Source organism: Pezoporus flaviventris, unplaced genomic scaffold (genome assembly GCF_033815535.1).
Source record: "Pezoporus flaviventris isolate CSIRO_AGI_PZ_B2104156 unplaced genomic scaffold, CSIRO_AGI_Pfla_v1 ptg000007l, whole genome shotgun sequence".
Taxonomy (NCBI): Eukaryota; Metazoa; Chordata; class Aves; order Psittaciformes; family Psittacidae; genus Pezoporus; species Pezoporus flaviventris.
In genome coordinates, this window is record NW_026892555.1 from 96,506,007 (window position 1) to 96,529,065 (window position 23,059).

Below are 23,059 nucleotides of genomic sequence, written 5' to 3' on the forward strand. Positions count from 1 at the left end.
GAGCACCGGGCCGGAGGTGCCGGTGGCTGGATACTGGGAAGCTCTTCCCTGTGAGGGTGATGAGGCCCTGGCACAGGTTGCCCAGAGAAGCTGTGGCTGCCCCATCCCTGGCAGTGTTCAAGGCCAGGTTGGACGGGGCTTGGAGCAACCTGGTCTGGTGAAGGTGTCCCTGCCCATGGCAGGGGGTTGGAGCTGGATGGGCTTTAAGGTCCCTTCCAACCCAAAGCCACTTTGTGATTCTTCAATTTCCCCCCCCCCCCCCATCACCTCCTTTCCTTGCCCTTCACCCCAACTGCCGGCCCAAGAAGCAAGTTGGTGGGCGGCCGCAGGCACCGGACCGGCACCGCAGAGCGCGCGCGGCCGGCCAGGCAGCCCCGGCTTGGGCGGCCCCACTCCGCCCTCGCCCTCCTACCGTCCGGCCCCGCTGTTGGGCGCGGCGGCGAGCGGAGCCGGCGCTGGCGGGTGTTGTGTGCTGCCCGGGGCACCGGTTCTCCTCCGCGTCTCGGCCCACGCCGCAGCCCCTCGACGGGAGGCCGGCAGCACCTTCGGTAGGACCGGGGTTGCGGGGCTCGGGTGTCTCCCGGGGTCTCTGAGCCGCGCTCGAATTGGCTGGGAGCGGGACGGGGACAGTATCATGATTTCTCCCGTGCCCTCCTTTGCCGTGCCGAGCCCTGCTGCCCACAGCCCAGGTCCTCCAGTCCCATGAGCAGGGTGACCGGGACAACTGCAGGCGCCTTAAGGAAGGGCTCAGCCCGCCCTAAGGCTGGGAAAGCAGCCGCTACTCCGCGCTCCGGCGGCTGGCGAAATGGGGGAGGACGGGGGCTCTGCCCCCGTCAAGCAATGGGTGGGCAGCAGCGGCGCCTTGCCACAGCTGCCCTGGGGCTGCGCATCCCGGCGTGCTCAGCCGGGGAGAAAGGGCTGCCCATTGGTGTCTGCCCGGTATGCAATAGCCTGTTCAGCACCACAGATGCTGTGGCTCTGAGTGGCCAAAGAGGCAGCGTGGGGGTCTCTTGTCTTTAACCTGAGATAATAGAGTTGGTTCTTTCCAGAGACAGCAGAGTGAAGAGTTGTCAGGACACCGAAGGAGACTGAGGCAAAACAAAGGGTAAACTTATGTTCAGGAAGTTAATTGATAACTCCAAAGTCCATAGCTCAAAAATTATAGCTCTGTTCTATTAAACAAGACTTTTTCCTGAGATAAGGAATGCTTATTAATTAATATGGTTGCATGGGTGGCAATCAAAGGTAGAACTTGGGGGCTAAAAGATACTCTCCCACTCACATGGTCACATTCTTAAATTACCAAGACTTCAACCTTTAAATACTGAATAGTGATCAGGATAGCATCTGGTAGCTCTTTAAGCGTTAGCATAGCTGGTGTGCCAGAAACAACTAACAAGATAGTATAAAAATTGAACATCCTTCTGAATAACACAGGAAGAATGCAATAAAAGTTGAGCATGTGAGTATCTTTAGCCAACTCTGTCATCAAGTGGGAAAACAGCACATAATGAAGCCGATCAACTCCTGTCTCTTCAAAGAAGGAACAATGGGTCTCCTAAGGATATGTCTTTTTGGTCTCTCCTTGCTTTAGTAGGCCATGGAGGGTCAGGAACTGCCTTACGTGCTCATTGACTGTATAGGAGGGAAGCATGGAGTATATGAAGACCACGTTGAATTTCTGGAGAAACATTTTCATCTCATCAGCATGAAAGAATATCTTGAAAACAAGAAATCTCTCAGTGAAAAGATCGGAGCTATTTATATGTGGTATCACAAACCAGTTATTAATGAAGAGCTGCTCCAGAGCTTGCCTAACTTGAAGATAGTTGCAAGCTCTGGAGTGGGAATAGATCACTTGAACCTGCACCTCCTATCCAGCTATGGTGTGAAGGTGGCCAACACTCCATTTGCCGTTTCCACTGACACTGCAGACTTTGGGATGGCTTTGATGCTGGCATCTTCCAGGAGACTTGTGGAAGGTAATAACTGAAATGGTTTTAGTCTTTTTCGAGAAAAGGTGACCTTTCAAAACAAGCAGTTAGCAAGCCTGTGCTGATGCAAAGGTAAGTTTAAAAGGAGAAATAAAGGAAAATAGAGGGATGAGGAAAAAGTTAAGACAAGCCTGTCATGTTGACAATAACTTGCATGCATTGTGTACCATTTCCAAACAGATATATCAGCAAGGTAGGTGTGTTCCTTCTTCAGACAGCCCTAAATTCAGGCCTCTTCTCCCATAGCCCATAGCCACTGATTCATTGTACTTCTTTACTGCAGTCCTTCCTTTTCAAATTTTACTAAAAGGGGATTAAAAGGAGATATTTTCAAGTAGGCTTGAATCCTGTCTTTGCCAAACTGACATGTATCTGAGTCATTATTATGCACAAGCTGTCCAGAAATCCCTCCACCATGCTCTGTGTTTCTTTTCTGGGTCAACTTTGTTGTTTCTACAAGACAGCTGGGAACCGTATTTTGACCTTACTGAAAGTCTTGATGATAATACAACTGATTCATCAGTTGCACATCAAAGGAAGATTGCTGCTTTGGCCTTAACTTCCTTGTCTGCCAAAGAGGGGCTGGATATGTTTCTGTCCTTAGCAAGAAATCAATGTCAGACATCATGTTAACAGTACATTATCTGCTTCTTGTCCAGAAACACAACAATAACAACCTAAACCATTCTATGATTGTATGATTGTTGCCATTCCTGTGCTTCTGCCTTGTTTTATGATAAAAAGTCAAAAAAGCCCTGCAACCCAAAACTAGTAACCTGATGCCAGGACATTCTTTAAATGACATATTTTCATCTTTTCCCTCCCCCAAGGCTATCAGATGGCAGTCTCCCCCAGCACAGAGTATTTCCCTGCAGACTGGCTGGGGACTGAAGTTTCTGGGGCAACCCTGGGGATCGTGGGGATGGGAACCATTGGCTACAAAGTGGCCCAGAGAGCCAAAGCCTTTGAGATGAAGATTTTGTACCACAACAGGAATCAGAGGTAAAGCAGGTTGCATCTCCATGGAAAGTATTTTATCACTGCTTTGAAGCGTTTTTTGTACCTTTCACTATCAAACTGATCTCCTGTTTTCTCTGTGCAAGATTAGGACAATGTGCTCTCTGTATTATTCTTACTAAATATTGTGCCAAGAAGCAGGAAGAGCCACAGATCATGGCCAGGTTCACACAAAAGTCCAAACCATCAGGCAAGCTCACAGGGCAGAGGCCAGACAGGGGCTGAGGAGAGCTGGACCAGCCCTGCTGAATCACTGGGACAGGAGCTAATAGCCCGAAGGGAACCTGCCATGGGGTCCTGGGATGTGGGGAAGCAGCGGGACAGGGACAGCCAGGACTAGTGGTGTCCTCTGAGCCATGACAAAAAGTCTCTGCTATATTACTGTCGCTTTATTTGGGGTGGCAAAGTACATATATACCTGCTGCAAGATGGTAATTAATTTCCCAGCTTATACGGAAACAAAGTCAGGAAGGAATGGGAGAGATACATCTCACTGGTCTCCCTGAGCCTTCCTGTCATGTTGGTGACACTGTAATAGACTGAGGAAAGGAGAAGTAATCGGGAGGATTTCGCTCCCAGATTTAACCTTTTTACATTTAACTTTTAATGTGGTTAAAAAGGATGTAACCATGCCAAGTGCAACGTCCTATACCTGGGCCGGAGCAATCCCAGGCACAGCTACAGGTTGGGCAGAGAAGAGATTCAGAGCAGCTCTGTGGAGAAGGACTTGGGGGTGTTGGTTGATGAGAAACTGAACATGAGCCGGCTTCAGTGTGTGCTTGCAGCCCAGAAAGCCAACCGTATCCTGGGCTGCGTCAAAAGGAGCGTGACCAGCAGGTTGAAGGAGGTGATCCTGCCCCTCTACTCTGCTCTTGTGAGACCTCACCTGGAGTGTTGTGTGCAGTTCTGGTGTCCTCAACATAAAAAGGACATGGAACTGCTGGAACAAGTCCAGAGAAGGACCACGAGGATGATCAAGGGGCTGGAGCACCTCCCGTATGAAGACAGGCTGAGGAAGTTGGGGCTGTTCAGCCTGGAGAAGAGAAGACTGCGTGGAGACCTCATAGCAGCCTTCCAGTATCTGAAGGGGGCCTATAGGGATGCTGGGGAGGGACTCTTCGTTAGGGACTGTAGTGATAGGACAAGGGGTAACGGGTTAAAACTTACACAGGGGAAGTTTAGATTGGAGATAAGGAGGAAGCTCTTTCCTGTTAGGGTGGTGAGGCACTGGAATGGGTTGCCCAAAGAAGCTGTGAATGCTCCATCCCTGGCAGTGTTCAAGTCCAGGTTGGAGAGAGCCTTGGGCAACATGGTTTAGTGTGAGGTGTCCCTGCCCATGGCAGGGGGGTTGGAACTAGATGATCTTAAGGTCCTTTCCAACCCTAACTATTTTATGGTTCTATGATTCTAACTCCTGTGACTTAGGTGAGGCTGGGACACAGGCAGAGACATGATCTCACCCTTTCAGAACCAGCTGACAGTGAAGAGCTGGATTTGCTAGCCTGTTTGCTTTCTTCTAGATGAGGTGTATGTGCCCTTCATAAGTGCTGTGAGTCCCATCAGGCCCTTGCCATCTTTTTATCTGTGGGAATCTAATGGGAGCTGGGCAGTACTTGCCACAACTTTGTCCTGATGCTTATGGAATGCACCAGCAGGTCCTGCAGCCTGTTATTTCAGTGAAGCAACACTGATGCACAGAGCAGGTTGACTGTTGCTGAAACAAATTTCAGAAGACTTAATCCTGGCGCTGTCTTGTGGCTTTCTTCAGTAATTTACAGACAAGTTACTTTACAAAGGCAAGGGAATTCACGTCAAATATCAGTCTTGCTTTTGGGCTGGAAAAGAAACCCCATCACATGCAGAAGCTGTGACACAAATGCATTTATTTATTGTTTATTCAGTGCATTCATATGATTCTTGCATGCATGATTCTTTATGTATGTGATTCTTTACACGCATTTCTTGCTTGCCCTTCCACAGGTAGAGCACTGCACAATTGTGTGTAGTGCACTTGGTATTGTGGGAAACAGTGTGACATACTGAGTTTCAGTCAGATAACAGTCTAACTGCTTTGCATTATGGAGTGAAGAAAATGATTAAGAAACCTTTTATCTAAAGGTGATTTGAACTTTTTTCTTATTGCTTACTGCTGGACTTAATTTGGGGTTTTTCCTTTCAGAAACAAGGAAGAAGAAAGTGCCGTTGGAGCTGTTTACTGTAAGAAGATAGATGATTTGCTCCAGCAGTCAGATTTTGTGTTGCTGTCTGTAGCCCTGACTCCACAAACACACAAAATGATTGGGAAGAGGGAGCTGGAGCTGATGAAACCCACAGCTACTCTGATAAACATCAGCAGAGGTAGGATGCACAATAAACAAAACTGCATTATGGTTTGCTGGCATAAAAAGTCCTGGGAAAACCCAGCCCTATTGAGTGTCTCTCACTCTGAAATTTTTGGTAAGTTGTCTTGATTACTAGATTATTTAGATGTCCATGGACACATCTCGGCAAAACTTTTAAGCATTCTGTAATTTTGAGCAAGTAGGTCTCTAAAATGTTAGTGAGCTTGGAGTGTTAGAAGCCCATGTGTACTTGCATAGTGTCCTGCTTAAGCTTGCTACTTATTTAGTGCAGTGCTGTTCCTAACGTACATCACAGCCTGCTCTGAGGTCTGGCACTGTGCTTCATTTTGTTGTACTTCATTTTACTGTGCCTTTTAAAATTCCTATCCAACTCCACTGCATGTACCCAAGCTTCCGCCTCCAACTTCACCACACTTCCTCTGCTGCCACTTCTGCTTTGTGAACATTGCTGCCCCTGCTGTATGCGTGACCACTGTGCAAAAGGATGGTGAGAGAACGGTAGGAAATCTGAAAACAAGAGTAGCATCTTTCTTACTGTAACCCAGGTCTGGTTGTGGATCAGGATGCTTTGGTGGAAGCCCTTCAGAAAAAAGTTATTAAGGCAGCCGCTTTGGATGTGACGTATCCTGAACCCTTGCCAAGGTAGGAGATGTATTTAGGTGAAGTATAAATGAGTGTATGTATGTGGTTTGTGGTTCAAAGTAAGTACAAGTTTGTGAGCGTGTGAGAAGTTACACAATCTTGTTAGTAGGAGTACACGATGGACGTGCACTGGTCCTACCAAAACAATGTCCCCAGTCCTTCCGTCCTAGCCAAGCAAATTTCACATTGACTCATTTGGAGGATTTGTTGCATAAAAAACCCACAAGCAAGGCAGCAGTTTGAACTCCACTAAGTATGCTTTGGTCGGGCAATTATTTTTTATTCTTCATTATTATTTTAAATACTTCCCTGGCCCCCTCAAGGTGATGAAATAACAGATGAATGCTCTGTGCGTGACTGGCTGAGTACTTATTTTCCTTTTCCAGGAATCACCCCTTGTTAAAGCTGAAGAATGTTATAATAACTCCTCACATTGGAAGCGCCACCAAAAAGACACGCCGCCTAATGATGGAAGACATGACAGAAAGCATACAAGCAGGTCTTACAGGTCTTCCTATCCCTAATGAAGTATTACTGTAAAGCGGCCTGCATTTAATGTTATTGTCATTAGTGTTTGTCCTGGTGTGATGAAACAGTAATTTGATCACTCTTCATGCAATTATGCCTGGTGTGTATATACAGATCAAATATAATCGTTCTGGTTTCAGCTGGGGTAGAGTTAACTTCCTTCCTAGTAGCTGGTGCAGTGCTGTGTTCTGGCTTTAGTCTGAGAACAATGCTGATAACACACCGATGTTTTAGTTGTTGCTCAGTAGCACGCACTTACTCTGATCACGATTTTTCAGTCTCTCACGCTCTGCCAGTGCGGAGGGGCACAAGAATCTGGGAGGGAGCAGAGACAAGACATGTGACCCAAACTAACCAAAGGGGTATTCCATATCACAGCACGTCATTCCCAGTATATAAACTGGGGGGTGTCACCTGGAAGGGGCTGAAGACTGCTCAGGTTGGGCTGAATATCAGATGGTGAGCAATTGCATTGTGCCTCACTGCTGTTTACTGGGTTTTTTTCTTTCCCCTTCTAGTTTTGTCTTTTCTCCCCTTGTTATTTTCCTTATCATTATTAGTAGTACTATTCTATTGTACTTTAGTTATTAAACTGTTCTTATCTCAACCTGCATGTGGGTTTCACATTCTTTCAGTTCTCCTCCCGATCCTGCCTGGACGGGGGGAAAGGGAGGTGGGGTGTGAGCGAGCAGCTGCATGGTAGTGGGATACCTGATGGTTTTAAACCATGACAATTATGAATGCATCTGAAATTGCCCATCAACATTACATCAAATTGAAGGATGGTTAAATCGTATTCTAGTGTCACCGATGAACTACATGGCACAGCAACCTGTGTCGCACTGATGGCCCTGCTCTTTCCTGATGCTCCAGCAGCAATGTTTACCTTTGGGGAGCAGTTTGCAAGGCTTTGCTGGGGCAGCCCTTAATGGAAACGTAGCAACCAGCCTTAGTTTCACTTTCCAGACGTCTCACCCACCCTAATAACAGAGCCTCTGCCCAACTGTACCTGCACGGGGCTTGGCTATGTGTGTACATGATTCTCCCCGCGCAGGCGGGGCCACCCGCAGCCACCGCCTACCGCCTCCCGTCGCCGAGTCGCTGCCAGCCCTGACCGCCGCGCCGCGAGGGGGTGCAGGCACCGCCGGAGCCGCAGCCCCAGCCACGGGGATCTCTGCAGCGCCGGGTCAGGTCGTGCCTGGCCGGGCCGCAGTGGCAGCATGTTGGGCACTCTGGCGGCAGCGAGTGCGGCGGTGCCGCGGTGGTGCCGGGTGCTACACAGCTCCACTGCCCTGGGCGGCTCCAGGAACCTACTGTGGAAAATGCTCCGGAAAAAGAAGTAGGTGGGGAGGCGCTGGCTGGGCAGAGGGGCCTACCGCCGGGCTGGGCCGGGCCTTGCTGTGGGGTGAGCGGCCGCAGCCGGGCGGGCTGCTGGGTCTTCCCTGCTTCCGCCAGTGCGGGCAGGCGGTGCTGCCGGTGTTGCTGCGGCCTGGCAAGCGAGCACAGGGCCGGAGGTGCCGGTGTCTGGATACTGGGAAGTTCTTCCCTGTGAGGGTGGTGAGGCCCTGGCACAGGTTGCCCAGAGAAGCTGTGGCTGCCCCATCCCTGGCAGTGTTCAAGGCCAGGTTGGATGGGGCTTGGAGCAACCTGGTCCAGTGGAAGGTGTCCCTGGCCATGGCAGGGGGTTGGAGCTGGATGAGCGTTAAGGTCGTTTCAACCCAAACCAGTCTGAGTCTTTTCTCCACCTCTGCATGCAGGTTCAGCCGCGGATGGGGAGCATTGCTCCCTGCACCCCACCCTAGTCTACCTGTTGTGGGGAAAACTACCTGTGGGCATGAAAACCTGTGTGTTGTCTTGTGCCTTCGGGTGGGTGGTAATTTAATTACACAGGGAACCCTTTGTTTTTCTGGGCTGCTGAAAGATAAAGCTGATTTCCTTTCCTTTTCCCCAAAGAAAGAAATTTTGGTATGACAGCCCTACCTTGGGATCTAAAATGGTAAGTGCAAGCTTCTAAGGTGCTGTGTTTGTCTGTGCCAGGAGGAACAAGCTTGTGCTTCTGCCATTGTGTCTGACTTTGAGAAAAGCATTTTCTGGTGGAAATAGCAAAATTCTGTAATGAACACTAGGGCTCCAGTTTCACTATGACATGCCAGGATAGCTGTTGAGAGAAGCCATTCAGCTCCCCATGGCTTCTTCCTCTTCCATGCTGATCTTTCATTCACACCAGATCCAGTGCTGTTTTAGAATCATAGAATCAGTTAGGTTTGAAAAGACCTTTAAGGCCATCAAGTCCAACCACTGACCTAGCTAGCACTGCGAAGTCCACTGCTAAACTGTGTCCCTAAGCACCCTGAACACCCTTGAGCCTACAGCAGAGAACTGATCCAGGTTAGAAATTCTGTATACCAGCTTAGTTTTACTTTTATGGAAACCAAGTTTTTATGTCTGTTTTTCAAACAGGTGCTGCTTTTCAAGTTAATGCATGCTCTATTTTAGAAAAAGGATTTATTGACCTGTGTAACTAGCTACAAAAAAAACCTAAAAGAAACTAAGCGGCCTTGACTGTAATACATGAAGGTCAAAGATTTTGTGAAAAGAAATATTCTTTATTGAAACGTGATATATAAGACCTATATAAGACCATCACAGCTGCAGTAATGGCATTCTAAGAGCATACTTAATAAAATGTAAAAAACTGTATGTTAAATGCTTAATACAAATACAAGTTTGCAACTACAGATTAATGTGTTGTGGTTTTGTTGTGTTTTAAAGATGTGTAAACCAAACACGTTGGCCTCCATAATGAAAGCTGACCAGATAAAAACTAGGAAAGAAGATAACATACGCTTCAGAGTCTTGAATGGTCTTATTCATAAAGCTGTGGCAGAGATGATGGCTACCTGTGAAGTTAATCAAGAACTTTATGATCTTAAGCTGGAAATCTGCAAGGCAAGTGCTAAAGCTTCAACTTGTTTTGAGCAGCTCTGACTACACCTTGGCATGGCGGGCCAAAGGAGCTCCTCTGGGTGTTTTGATGCTTGCAGGAGTTCTACTGCATTGCTTTTGATGTGGCAGAGCACATCAAGATGAGGCTCTGGATTCATTTTGCAGACTAGGAGAACATTGCCATTGTTGCACCTGGCACAGCAGACCTTTGCCATTATAATTGCAAATGCAGCTAAGGCCAACTAAATAGTGATTCTCTTAGTATGACTTAGTTTTGTTACTCAGATATGTAGTATTTGCCTTACCCTTTCTGAAAGGGGAGCCTGGTTTTGCCAATAAAATTGTATCTTTCCCAGAGCCTTTTTTATGCAGCTGTGTGAGGGTTGATACCTCCTGGTGTTCCTCACCAGCATCACTATACAGGCAAAAGACCTAAGTGAGGCATGAGCTGCCTTCAGAAAAAAATACAAGGCTAATAAAATGGCATTGGCAAGCAAAGTTCAAGAAGGAGTTAGAATTTGTACCTAATTGTCAAATTCATGGTTTGAAAGGGACGTAAAAGTGTAAAAGTAAAATTCAGGAACTAAGGCACTTTCTACATTCTTGTTCGTTGTAGGTTTGTTTGTTTTTTTTTTTTTCCCATTTGCAGTTTTATCTGTGTTTGGCTTAAAAGTTTGATGGACTTAGAGGCATGGAAAACCAAATTGCACCTCATAGCTGGTTTTGTCAGCTGAATTCATTCTGTCTTCAAGCATGTGATTAAAATTACCTGGGCAATGTGAATATTTTGGCTTTATATGTGCAGTGTCCTTCATATAGTACTTCTCTCTCCTGGGCTTTGAGGATTGCTTGTCTAAGTTGGATGGCATGTCTGCACTTAAAAATACTGGCTGGTGAAGGCAAGCCGCAGCACTTTCATTGCTGTAAATGAAACAACTTATAACACAAGAGATGGAAAAAAACAGCCTTCTTTCAAATTTAGTGCAGATTTTATTGTAACTGTGTAGTGCTTGGGAAGAGTTTGTGCTGCACTGGGATGTGGCTGAGAATGGATTTATTGATTTATTCTAGAGCTTGATTTATTCTAGAGCTGATGCATGACATCCTTGTCTCTAAATTGGAGAGACATCAATTTGATGGATGGACCACTTGGTGGATAAAGAATGGCTGGCTGGCTGCCCGCAAAGAGTTGTGGTCAACGGCTCAGTGTCCAGTTGGAAAACAGTAACAAGTGGTGTCCCTCAGGGATCGGTGTTGGGACTGGTCTTGTTCAACATCTTTGTTGGTGATATGGACAGTGGGATTGAGTGTGCCCTCAGCAAGTTTGCCGATGACACCAAGCTGTGTGGTTCGATTGATACGCTGGAGGGAAGGAATGCCATCCAGAGGGACCTTGACACACTTGTGAGGTGGGCTGATGCCAACCTCATGAAGTTTAACCATGACAAGTGCAGGGTCCTACACCTGGGTCAGGGCAGTCACAGGCACAGCTACAGGTTGGGCAGAGAAGAGATTCAGAGCAGCCCTGCGGAGAAGGACTTGGAGGTGTTGGTTGATGAGAAACCGAACATGAGCTGGCTTGAGTGTGCGCTCACAGCCCAGAAAGCTAACCGTATCCTGGGCTACATCAAAAGGAGCATGACCAGCAGGTCAAAGGAGGTGATCCTGCCCCTTTACTCTGCTCTTGTGAGACTTCACCTGGAGTATTGTGTGCAGTTCTGGTGTCCTCAACATAAAAAGGACATGGAACTGTTGGAACAAGTGCAAAGGAGGGCCACGAGGATGATCGTGACTATGAAGACAGGCTGAGGAAGTTGGGGCTGTTCAGCCTGGAGAAGAGGAGCCTGCTTGGAGACCTCATAGCAGCCTTCCAGTATCTGAAAGGAGCCTATAAGGATGCTGGGGAGGGACTCTTTGTTAGGGACTGTAGTGACAGGACAAGGGGTAACAGTTTCAAATTGAAACAGGGGAAGTTTAGGCTAGATATAAGGAAGAAGTTCTGAAGTTCTTTCCTGTTAGGGTGGTGAGGCACTGGAATAGGTTGCCCAAGGGAAGTTGTGAATGCTCCATCCCTGGTAGTGCTCAAGTCCAGGTTGGACAGAGCCTTGGGTGACATGGTTTAGTGTGAGGTGTCCCTGCCAATGGCAGGGGGGTTGGAACTAGATGATCTTAAGGTTCTTTCCAACCCTAACCATTCTATGATTCTGTGATTCTGGTCTGATACCATTACTTCCATTATCAAAAGAAATAGAATCTTAGAGTCGTAGAATAGAAGGTACCTTAAGATCATCTAGTTTCAGTCCTCTGCTATGTGCAGGGACACCTCACACTAAACCATGTCATCCAAGGCTCTGTCCAGCCTGGCTTTGAACACTCCCTGGGATGGAGCATTTACCACTTCCCTGGGCAACCCGTTCCAGTGCCTCACCACCCTCACAGTAAAGAACTTCTTCCTTGTATCTAATCTAAACTTTTGCTGTTCAAGTTTAAACCCATTTCTGCAATCCATCAGAATTGACTTTTTTTCCATATGAAAAGTTAAAATTACATAATAATAACAGGTAAGAATCATGCTTCAAGCCTGATACATCAAACTTTTATCCACTTGATAACACTGGTTGTGGTGATGAAGAAATGGCTTGTGTTAGATGGGGTTGTTTGTGTGCTTATATTAGACTCAGCATGGGAGATAGGTTGATCCTGCAGTAGAAACAGCTGGTTAATTATCATGGTGGGTTTTGGTTTGTTTTTTTTTTAATAAGTGGCAGCTTTCCCAAGGGAGGAGCTATTTGGTAGTAGGAAAAACCAGATTCTAGTTTGTTTTTTGGGGACAGTCCATCCTCTCTAGGAAAGACTAGCACTGTCGATAGCAGACTGTGATGCAGTTTTCATTTCTGGGAATACTCCGATGGCATTGTCTTTTTCTGGTGATGTATGTGGATACCTATTTGTTTGAAGTCTTGGTTTCTGGACTGGATGATGTCTGAACTGTGCCTTCCAATGGGTAGTTTATGCTTTCTCCTCCCTCTTCCTTGGCTCCTTCCTTTGGTTGAGCCAGATAGGATGTTAGAAGCTTGCTAAGTGTACTGTCATAGTGAGAACCTGTTGTGAAGGACAGTGCTAGATGTGATGAACGATAGTTTCAGAAATCTTTCAGAATCCAAGTTGTGCTATTTTCAATTGCATGTATGACATGTATGAATATTATCTGTTAGTGAGCTATAGTTTCAGGCACTGAGGTTCCCATTAGGCTTCAGGGCTACAGAGACACTTATATTACAGTGGCATGGAGGGTCCTCTTTCTGTCAGTATCAAAACCAAATTATGAGTGACAACAAACCAGGTCCTTCTTTAGCAGAAATGTACACTTCCAACTGTATTCCAAAGCACTGTCATTCTGGACAATTTGTGATGGTAACACTGTCATGGTGAAGAAATGGAGCACTGTCAGTAACGCACAGGTGTTGGCAGACTTGTCTGTTTAATTTCAGTTGAAGGGGAGGTTAGGCAGTGACCTCCCCAAATAAAAAAGTCCTTTCAGGTACTGAATGTAAGTCCTATTTGGTGTTAAACTCTTAAAGGCACCATATAATTATGGTTCTTAAGAGCAGAGATGGAAGAAGAGATTCTCCTAACAATTTACATATTCAGTTTGGATCACTGTATGCTTATTCACAAATTAAAAGACTTTGTTGTGTATGAAGTGTGCTTATACATATAATTTTAAAGAAACATTTGTGGTTTTGCAGGTGTCACTGGCATCAAACTTTTCAGCCTGTCGTGTGTACTGGAATCCTACTGCTACTATGGAGAAAGAAAGTTATGTTGAAAGTGTACTGCAGAAAAGTGCTCCACGTATACGGTACTGCTATGGGGCAGACAGGTCGCTTCATAAATTCATAGCCATGTATTATACCATTTCTTGAGTATTTCTAAAAATCTGTATCTGACCTGTTAGGATGCTTTCGATTTTTAGATATTTGAGTCAGAGCATCTCTTGTGAGATGCCTCACAGGGAAGGATGGCTGTGTCACACCAGCTGTGTATTCTCCTGCTGGAGCACTGCTGGCTTATTTGGCTTCTGTGCTTTCCTAGGATTGGACTGGGCTGAGTTGAAAGAAGTAAGAGTCTGGATGAGGTTTTACTTCATTATACTAGTAATGGTGTGCTGGACATGGCTGTACGTGACAGTAGGCCAGAATATGATGTTCCTCAAGAGGACTGGCAATTGCAACAAATAATTCCTTACAGATTCACTGGGCAATTCTGATCGCTAGGGACAATTTGGACCTCCAGAAGGGATAGCTGACATTACAGAAATTCTTTACAGTACTGATACCAGAAAATAAATTATGGGATGCTGCCATGTATTGTGCTGCTTTTACCCATTTTTGACAGAGGGTCCATTGGGTTTTCAGGATATCGGAGAGATATTTATTTCTCCCTCTTTCCTTGGCTTACTTACCCTGTGCTATACAGCCAAACTGTTAGAGGATCAGGACTTCATCCAGTGGGGGAGGTGGCATTGAAGCATAATGTAGAGCCATTTCCTTACCCCTGTTTCCCTAGGCTGTATAATTCCTGCTGCAGCACAATATCTTTTCTACTCCCAACACCTTCCACTTTTTGAGAAGGAATGTTGCTGGCTGGGAAGATGAGGGAAGCCCTTGTCAGTCCTCCCCACACCTAGCATGTAGGACTAGTTGTCTTGCCCTGCTGTGAGGTCTTCATCCCCCACTGCTCTTACCCCTACAGTGGGGATAAGGAAGCCAAATGAAGTGGGGAAAGACCTGTGCCAGCTTGTGCATATAGGAGACAAATCTATCATCAATACTCAGTGGAATCTGCAGCTAGTAGTTTTTATACATTATACATTCAGAGTTGGGATTCTGCAGTGATGTGTTGTTTAGCACTAACCTGAATGGATAACCATCAGACTGCAGGTTTTGCAAACCGTATACTTAAGTTTGCAGTACTCTGGAATTAAAGTATTTTACTTGTCCTGGAGGTGCTGTTCTGTTACTTATACTGGTGAATGCTTTATTTTTGACAGGTATCTTCTGAAGAGTCAGCAGATTTTAGGAAATATGCCCCCAATAGTATTTGTAAAAGACAAAGCAGCTGCAGCTGTAAGAGAGGTAATTGTAATATTTGACTGAATGTACAAATATAATGATATGCAAACATGGTGACTTAGCATGGCATAATGCTTAGGAATATGGAGAGAGCTGATTGTTCCGTTGCTCTACCAATCTACATGAAAAAGCAGTCGTTGTCTATATCCTTTCCTCTTCACATTCCAGAGCATTTAGCAAAGAATCTTGAGTAAGAGTGATGCTTATCTAGAACGTAAGAGCACCCTTGTAGCTATTGCCTCGTGAACACTTTTTGATGCTAGTATAAAAAATTCTGAAGTGGAGTTTTCAGAGAAGCTTGTAGGCCAGATCATCAGGCCAATAAAGAAATCTTAAAAGCGAAATTATAATTTTAAGGAACAGTAGAAGGTAAGCAGTTGTCTTTTGCCTTGTATAGATGATTATAGGAATGAGTTTTAAGGAGCTGTCTTCCACGTTTTAAATGTTACATGTCTTTAAAATTCTATTGAATGTAATCAGTGATTTTTAATTTTTCTTTACCCCAACTAGCAAAGTGCAGATCTTTGCATAGAGGATGTAAGCTCACTCATACTACTCCCCACCCCCCCCCTTTAAAATTCATTAATTTTTCACATTTTCTGTCAAGTTGTTGATAGTTTTAAGTAGTTGAAATATTGCTAGAATAATGACGTTTTCTAGGAACTGGCTGTCATTAGGAGTGTGAAATGAGATCTCTGAAATAGAGAAATTTCCAGAAGAGAAATGAGTAGAATTTCATCAAAAATGTCTTCTCAAGCTGTTGAAGTGAATGGAAAAAACATCAGTTGAAAAGAGCGTGTTCACATTTCTGTGCCCTGAAGCACCTTATTCTTAGATGTGTTACTATTACAACCAATTAGTGACTTACAGGCTCATGTAGCGTGTATTTGCAGAGCTGGAAGGGATAATAAGGGCTTCAGACTATCTGGAAATGCAGTGAACTGTTTGAACTTTCTGTAGTCAGAAAAGTTCTGAGTTTCATGCCAATGTACTGATCCATAATGCAAATGCTTTCCACCTGAATTGGTGTCAACAAAAAGCACAAGAACAGAAATGAAATAAACACTTCTGAAAGCTGTTAATATTCATTCTTTTGCTCCCCATAATCAACACAAGAAAATATACACAGGTAATGAGGGATTATAGAAGCGCTTTGTCATTACTATTACCCTGTTACTAACTTACGTAGATGGAAGTACAAATATGTACTCCTGCAGGTCCTGCCTTTCAGTTCTGTTACTGTGGGGCCTGTTCCATTAATCACTGTTTCTCAAGCTTTGTTAAATAACCACTTACTATTTTTGAAGAGTTTTGAAGAAAACCCCTGGGCTGTCTTACTTTCAAGTTCAGTGCATCAAGAAAAATTAACTACTTAAGACAAGTAAAAACCCTCCTTTAAGCTTGTCAGCACTGGGAAGCACCTAGATGGACCATCTTTTCACACTTTGCAGAGCATCAGATTTATGTAATCCACAGATTTGAGTAACAGTGCTTGAAATAATGTAGCTGAACCTGTTTTTCAAGTATTGGAAGACAGGGAAGGACCATGCAATTCAACTCCTAGTATAATATGTGCAATTAGAAAGGAAGTAATGTAAGGAAAAGTGCGAATTAAAATTTCGAATGAGATTAAATTTTCACAATTAGGTACAGTCTCTAAGCACTGAATATACTAGATTTGTAGCATTTACTGGTTAGTCGCCATGTTAAAAGGGAGTTGGGAACTCAGTATTTACAGGTAACAGAAGTACAAACTTGCAGAAAGGGGGAAAAAGTGAAAAGAGTCTTAGTGTAAGGATGTTATGAAAAAGAATTCCAAGACTGAAGTAAGACCAAAAAAAAAGAAAAAAAAAGGAAAGTCACGTAATCCCCAGCCAGCTGTTAAGAAAGTATGTAAAGCAAAAACTTTGTAGGAATCCCTGAATCAGTTACACTATTTGACACAAACTTCCTAGGCAAGAAATATAAGAGGTTCTGTTGAAATGGAGGAAAATACTATTTTGGAATGGACAATATTCCAAACATGGAAAATAATATTTGCTGTTAAATACTTGTCTATTTCTTGTGTAGGTGTGAACAAAGTAAATTTGGTACAAGACTTTTCATATGTATTGTTTTCATGTGTTTACAGATTGAGGAATTATTATCAATTGCTGATTTTGGACCTCCAGAAGCAGAAGAAACATCTCAGAATGATTCTAGGTGGGTTTTTTTTTTTAAATCAGAATTGTACAAGTATCTGTTTTCATCTCTGTTGGCCAACTTAGATTGGATATTATTTGACAGAAAGGACAGAAAGTATATTTTAATTAGATGTGTACATTAGAGTTCAGCAACTGGTGTTACAAGGAAATAGAATGTAGAAGAGCGCCTTTTTGGAAAACCTTACTGAAAAGGCATCTTAGCTTTTAAAGAGATCAGTTAGGCCCTTTTATTAACAGAAAAGGCTACAGAATAGCCTAGGACAAAACTACTATGTAATTATTACAGAAATTAAATGTAGAGGATGACATTTAATTTTGTGGCTTTAGCTTTCTTTACCAAAGTTATACCCATTTATTAAAATGAAGGGAAAATGCTTCTTATATGCTGAGGTTTACATTCATATTTTAGTGCAGACACATTTTTGTAGGCTATTTTGTCATTGATTCTTGTGCATTGGTACCTTGCTGCAGAACACAGGTTTGCAAATATGGAAAGGAAAAGTCTGTTTTCTCATATATAAGCAGACTTCTGTTAAGCTGTGGAGCTATGTTACAGCATAGTGTATATGCTTTCAGAGGCAACTAACCCATGGGGTGGTAGCAGAACACAGTCTTAGAAATCAGCTGTGTTTGTTGTCTGTACTCTGAGTGATGTAGTCATCAGATCTGTTACTTCAGACGCATTACTTGTTCTGGTATCTTTACTTTTATAAGGGAAGTATTTTTAGAATTTGTAAGAATTCAACACTTGATATGTTTTTGGTAATTAAATTGAAAAAAAAAAGCAGCTTTGCATCAGTAATACTTGTTTCTTGCTGGTAATTTTCTCATGAGGATAAAAGCTATATGTTTACCAGTACTCCTCTCCTTGGCCACTTTTTTCTGGTATAAAATTAATTTGTTATACATGCCTTACAAGTTTCCTGACAAATCTTTCTATGTTAACAATAAGTAAGCTAATTCAGCATTCTCGTGTGAGGGACTTTTGGCTATTGAGGGATAAGGCTGAACAATCTATTAGAATGATGATTCTGTGGACTGGATGTTCTTGAAGCCAGCAGCCAGCAGTCTGTTGGTGGAAATGCCTTTTGTCACTTAACATCTTACAAGACGGTTCATCAGATGCAAATCAGAAAGAGCTTCTTGGGAGGAATTATTTTGACAGACTTGCCCACAGGGCACTGCCATCTTCCTCTCTTTGCATTTTGTGTAAATACTTAAATCCATACTTAATGCTTAAGCATTAGTACTTAATGCCTAAGGTGCTACATGCTGTCATTCATGCATCTGTCTGATGTGTTTGGGCTCAGGCTGCTCATTCTCGCTTTTTGGAATAGCTCTGAGAAGTCTTAACTTCCTTGGGGCTCCCAGGTCGAGTGCTCATTCTGTTATCTGTGCACACCTTTTCCCAGAAACAAGCAGTTTCATCTGGAATGTAGTTGCTTTATTGGCTTCCTCCCATTAAATCTGTTGACATGCTGAAAGGCTTACACACAGCCTGTCCTTGGGGACACAGTACGGTGGTATCTCTTCCTTCTTAATGTAGGAAGGACAATGCTGAACACAGTGCATTAATAAAACTGAAAACTCCTGGTTATTTCTGTGTTACTGAAGTTGTCACAATTGCATTGTCCCTTAAATATACATGGGGGGGAACCCACAACGTTTGTCTTCTTTTCCACAGTAAACTGTTCTCTTCAGCGGCTGAATCTTCAGAGCCACCCATGCGGTCTAATCTTTTTGGTATTGATCATGAACTGCTGAATAAGCAGATAATGGACTACAAAAGACAGAAAGTGTCAAGAGATACAGAAAGCATTGCCTGGACAGAAGAGCAGGAGCAGCAGCTTTCTAAGATTCGAAAGAAAATGAAGAACAAAAAACCAAAGAATCCTCCTGATGATGACATTACACCACAGAAATACTTAATGGACAGATACGAAGCTGATTACTGGGACGATAACACTGAATCAGTCTCAGACTATGAGCTGGAGGATGAATTGCAGGAAGATGTAAATGAATTGGAGGCAGATGATGGCAAAACTATAAGTCAACCTACTGATAAACCAAAATGAATTGAAAAAGCCACTCCCTTTAAAATGGAGACTGCCAATAGCAAAGAAGACTGCTGCAGATACTGAAAGATTACTTTGGTACAGCCTGTTTATCACTTCCTCTTTCAAACTAATAGGTTTGTCACACGTGGGGAGATTGGCTAGCACAAGGTATGTAAGAAAAGGAAAAATGCTATTTGTGTCATTTTGTTAAGCAGCTTTCAAGCTGCTGCAGTTGTAGGACTTTCAGCCGGAGAGCAGATTTGTTAATAACAAAATAAACACAGTGGAGCACTGAGCTAAAACATCTTGTAATTCTGTGTCGTGGTTTAAACCCAGTCAGGTAACTCGTTCGCTCACTTCCCCCCCCTTTCTTGCCCTCCCCCTGCTCTCGGAGGGACGGAGAGGAGAACTGAAAAGAATGCAAGTCCCACGGTTACTGCAAATAAAATCAGGATTTCTGTATTGAAATAAAATGTCTTTTTTCAGTCATCTGGATAAAAATAATCACAAAGTGATTGTGTGTGTTATTCTAAGGTCAGGAAGGAAGAGGGAAGCAAAATAATGACAGTGGCATTCAAAGAGCAGCCTTCAGCACACAGATCAGGACAAGTTATTCTCCTGAGGACCTAATCTAAGGGGGGAATTCCTTCCACAAGAAAGTGAAACTCACTGAAATTACAGCAAATATACAACTCTCAAACAAAATAAATTTATTTATGTTAATATTCAGAAATTTACAGTTCTGCAAAGGGGAACTGCATCCAGAAAAGAATGGAAAACTGCTCATCTGTTGGGTAAAATTGGTCAGAGCATTGACCGTGGGTGAAAAAAATGTATTAAAACCTCAAAGGCAGTGAAAAAGCAGCAGGGAATAGAAAAAGCAGCAGGGAAGAGCAAAAGCAGCAGGGAAGAATGCCCCAGTAACTTTGAGATTTGAAAATGGATGGAAAAACATATAAAAAGTGAGATTAGACCTTTCTGGCTCAAAGCAAGTAAAAAATAATAGCATGAATGTATAAAGGCAGGAGGGCTGAAGCTTCAAAAGAAGTTATGACTAACAAGGTAGTAAAAAGGAATTCTACCAGAAATAACATTTAATCCCAGTAGTTAATAGGAAAGTAAAGAGAATGCAAGGGAGGGTGCACTACAGTATGTTGCTCTAGTTTTTCAAAAAGATTTAAAGGATGCCAAGTATAAGCTCCAGGATATAAATAGTCTAAATGATTCTTAGGTTGGACAGAGTAGTTCAGGTCAACATGAACACTGAAATTCACTGTATTCACAATTTTCAGTGCCTTGTTCAGGCTTTCTAGAAATTCTTTCTAATAGGACAGACGCACTTTGAAGTAGATGCTTTAGTCTGTTTTCCAGTGAATGAAGATATTTCAGAAACTGTTCATGTGCAGTATCACTGTCACTCAAAGCTAGCTGGGGCTTTATTGCAACTTGCCAACAAATTTCTTAACTTTTTTGAGTGAACAGCAGGAACCTGTTAATTGGTACTTGCTAAATGAACCCACAGAATACTAATGTCTCCATCTTTAGTTTCTGCTGTATAAAATGTGGGACTTTCCTAACTACCTAAAGGCTAAAAAAAGGAAAAAAAGCCAAACCAAACCAAACCCAACCCAAATTAACACCCAAAAACCCTACATATTAAGCTTTTGAAAGAACAAAGAGAACAAAGTTGACTGCCTCTGCTTCTTAAGTTTGGACATATATAAACTAGGTTTGCAGTTCATAGCTTAGTTTTCATCTAAAATAAACCAAAATCTTGCTCACTGTCAGCTTGTTGTGGTTTAACCCATAGACACCTAAGCACCATGCAGCTGCTTGCTCATGCCTGCCCGACCCAGACAGGATGGGAAGGAGAACGGAAAGAATGTAAAACCTGCAGGCTGAGATAAGAACAGTTTGGTAATTGAAATAAAGTAAAATATTAATAACAGTAATAATAGGACAAAGAGAGGAATAAAACTCAAGAACCACAAATGATGCACAATACCCACTGACCAATACTCAGCCCAATCGAGCAGCAATCAGTCGCTTCCAGGTAACTCCCCCCAGTTTATATACTGGGCCTGACATGCTCTGGTATGGAATAGCCCTTTGGCTAGTTTGGATCAGGTGTCCTGTCTCTGCTTCTTTCTGGCTTCTTGTACTACCAGTGTGATAGTAATCTCACTACATTTATAGCTGTAAAAGACAATAAATTGAATACTACACTCTATCTGAGCTATAAGAACTATGATCACTTGCAAAATTCTTTGATTTAGTTTTTATGTATTAAACAATCACAGCTGGGGAAGGAACTTCTGGGGCCTTCAGACCCAGTCCCCAGGTTGCCCAAGGAAGTTGTGAATGCTCCATCCTTCACAGTGTTCAAGGTCAGGTTGGACAGGACTTTGGGCAACCTGGTCTAGTGGAAAGTGTCTCTGCCTGTGGCAGGGGATTGGAACTAGATGATCTTAAGGTCCTTTCTATCCCAAACCATTCTATGATTCTATGAATTTTTCTGGGGAGGAAGCTGAACTCTTTCCAAATATATTTCTTCATCTAAATTGTCACAGTCCTGATACACTGGAAGAGCCACAAAAGTGCTTACTTCACTTCCCCTCAGTAACACAGTGGATTTGAAGAGCTGACACACAGACTTGTATGCTTGTTGCTAGCAGTGCTAGCTTTGCTCGGTAGATTCCACATGGTTATCTCAGCCTATGGAGTGTGTACCTCCTTAAAGAAATAGCAAAACAGAATATTCAAAAGCAAACCAGTAAGCAGTGATAGGCTGACATCACCTCATTAAGACACATGAGAGTCAAATGGTTCATCACTGCCTCTGACTCATGTCACGTGGTCTCTGCCATCGGGCAGGACCTCAAACACAGTGAAAGAGACTTGGGAAGAATCCCAGGGTGTGAAAGTGGATGGTGGAGCTCAGAGCAGGCAAACAAACACAGTTACGCTGTGCTGCGAGGTGCTGCACCAAGCACCTCTGTGCTACAACATACGTGGGCAAACCCTGAACTGAAGACCTGCTTGGGTTTTCTTACCTTTCTTTGCAGCCCTGCTTCCCTCCTGGCAGCAGTCACTGTAACTGCTGAACACGACTCAACAGCTTCCCGGCAACTAGGTATTGAGCCCCAAACATCTGAAACTGAGAGCAACATCACCATATGCCCCTTGTGGTACATAGGCTTACAAGAGCCCTTTTCATCTGTCATCAAAAACCAATGAGGTTTGCACAGAAGCGAGGAAAGACTGCCCAAGACACAGTTTTCTTACAGAAGAGTTTAGGGCAGAAGCAAGAAAGAACTATGTCCTGCAGAAAATGCATAGGCTGGATGTGCATTTCCAGCACAGGCTGGAAAACGCTCCAGGCTGGATGCAATTGTTCACCTCATCTGTCACTCAGATTTCAATCCAGCCTGAGAACTATGACTAAATTGAAGCTTCCCCTTCCCAAGTGGGAATGGGGGCTTACTCCTTGCTGGCAGGAGACCCCCACCTCTGTGGAGAAAGGGAGGCAAGGAGAGGCAGGCTGTGGGGCTACTACAGAGCTACTGCATCCTGCTAACATTACCTTGCTGCAAAACTGAAATCTAAATTTGGCAGTTACTCAAAGAGTCTTTGGTGAAGGACATGATTTCAGCAGCTGATGAGCAAAACTGTGCATATTTGGTCGACGGAAACTCAGTTCTAGTATTTTTCTTCTTGCCACCTTTGAGAGAGCAAGCTGGGACAAACTATGCGCTCACCAGAGCTGAAGGTCAACAGTAGACAGCCAGATGCTCTCTGTGCATCATTTCATTTTGGATGCCTGAAATGTAGCTTCCTTACTGGTACCTCTGACTGATTTGTTTAAGGTCCTGACATTTTGTGCATTTCCATTTCTGTCACAGCAGAAGCAGTTAGTGGGAGTCAACACTTGGTGTTAGAACCGAAAGGAATGCTTATCACTTGGTCAGTCCAGACTCAGGCTGACATACACCCATTGCGGTATGACTCCTGGTAATTGTTTCCATCTTGTGGGATGGAAATCTTGAAAAATCATTATTCTGAGTGCACCCCTTATCAAATTCTTACTTTTTTATTTATATTGATAGGCTGTTTGCTGGCAGATTCATAGGACACTTGTCATGGTAAATAAACATTGCAATTTGCAAGCACAAG

The 23,059-nt window shown here is 43.7% G+C and overlaps 2 protein-coding genes across 4 annotated transcripts; both read left to right on the forward strand.

Moving 5' to 3' along the window:
• The first annotated feature begins 430 nt into the window (after positions 1 to 430).
• LOC133267347 (probable 2-ketogluconate reductase) lies at positions 431 to 6,649 on the forward strand. Of its 3 annotated transcripts, XM_061449610.1 has the most exons (7): positions 457 to 548; positions 1,050 to 1,195; positions 1,596 to 1,982; positions 2,825 to 2,996; positions 5,191 to 5,369; positions 5,920 to 6,016; positions 6,403 to 6,649. In XM_061449610.1, exons 3-7 carry the CDS (start codon positions 1,601 to 1,603, stop codon positions 6,554 to 6,556), a joined length of 984 nt encoding a protein of 327 aa, XP_061305594.1. In that variant the 5' UTR covers positions 457 to 548; positions 1,050 to 1,195; positions 1,596 to 1,600; the 3' UTR covers positions 6,557 to 6,649. The 3 variants fall into 3 exon arrangements, with proteins under 3 accessions (XP_061305595.1, XP_061305594.1, XP_061305596.1); XM_061449611.1 differs by lacking the exon at positions 1,050 to 1,195 and having other exon boundaries at positions 431 to 548; positions 1,598 to 1,982; XM_061449612.1 differs by lacking the exon at positions 457 to 548 and having other exon boundaries at positions 1,057 to 1,105; positions 1,598 to 1,982.
• A 1,077-nt stretch (positions 6,650 to 7,726) lies between these two features.
• RBFA (ribosome binding factor A) lies at positions 7,727 to 19,150 on the forward strand. Its single transcript, XM_061449613.1, has 7 exons — positions 7,727 to 7,883; positions 8,498 to 8,540; positions 9,317 to 9,493; positions 13,240 to 13,352; positions 14,544 to 14,628; positions 16,757 to 16,827; positions 18,514 to 19,150. The coding sequence occupies exons 1-7, from the start codon at positions 7,765 to 7,767 to the stop codon at positions 18,902 to 18,904; spliced, it is 999 nt and encodes a 332-aa protein (XP_061305597.1). The 5' UTR covers positions 7,727 to 7,764; the 3' UTR covers positions 18,905 to 19,150.
• The last annotated feature ends 3,909 nt before the right edge of the window (positions 19,151 to 23,059 follow it).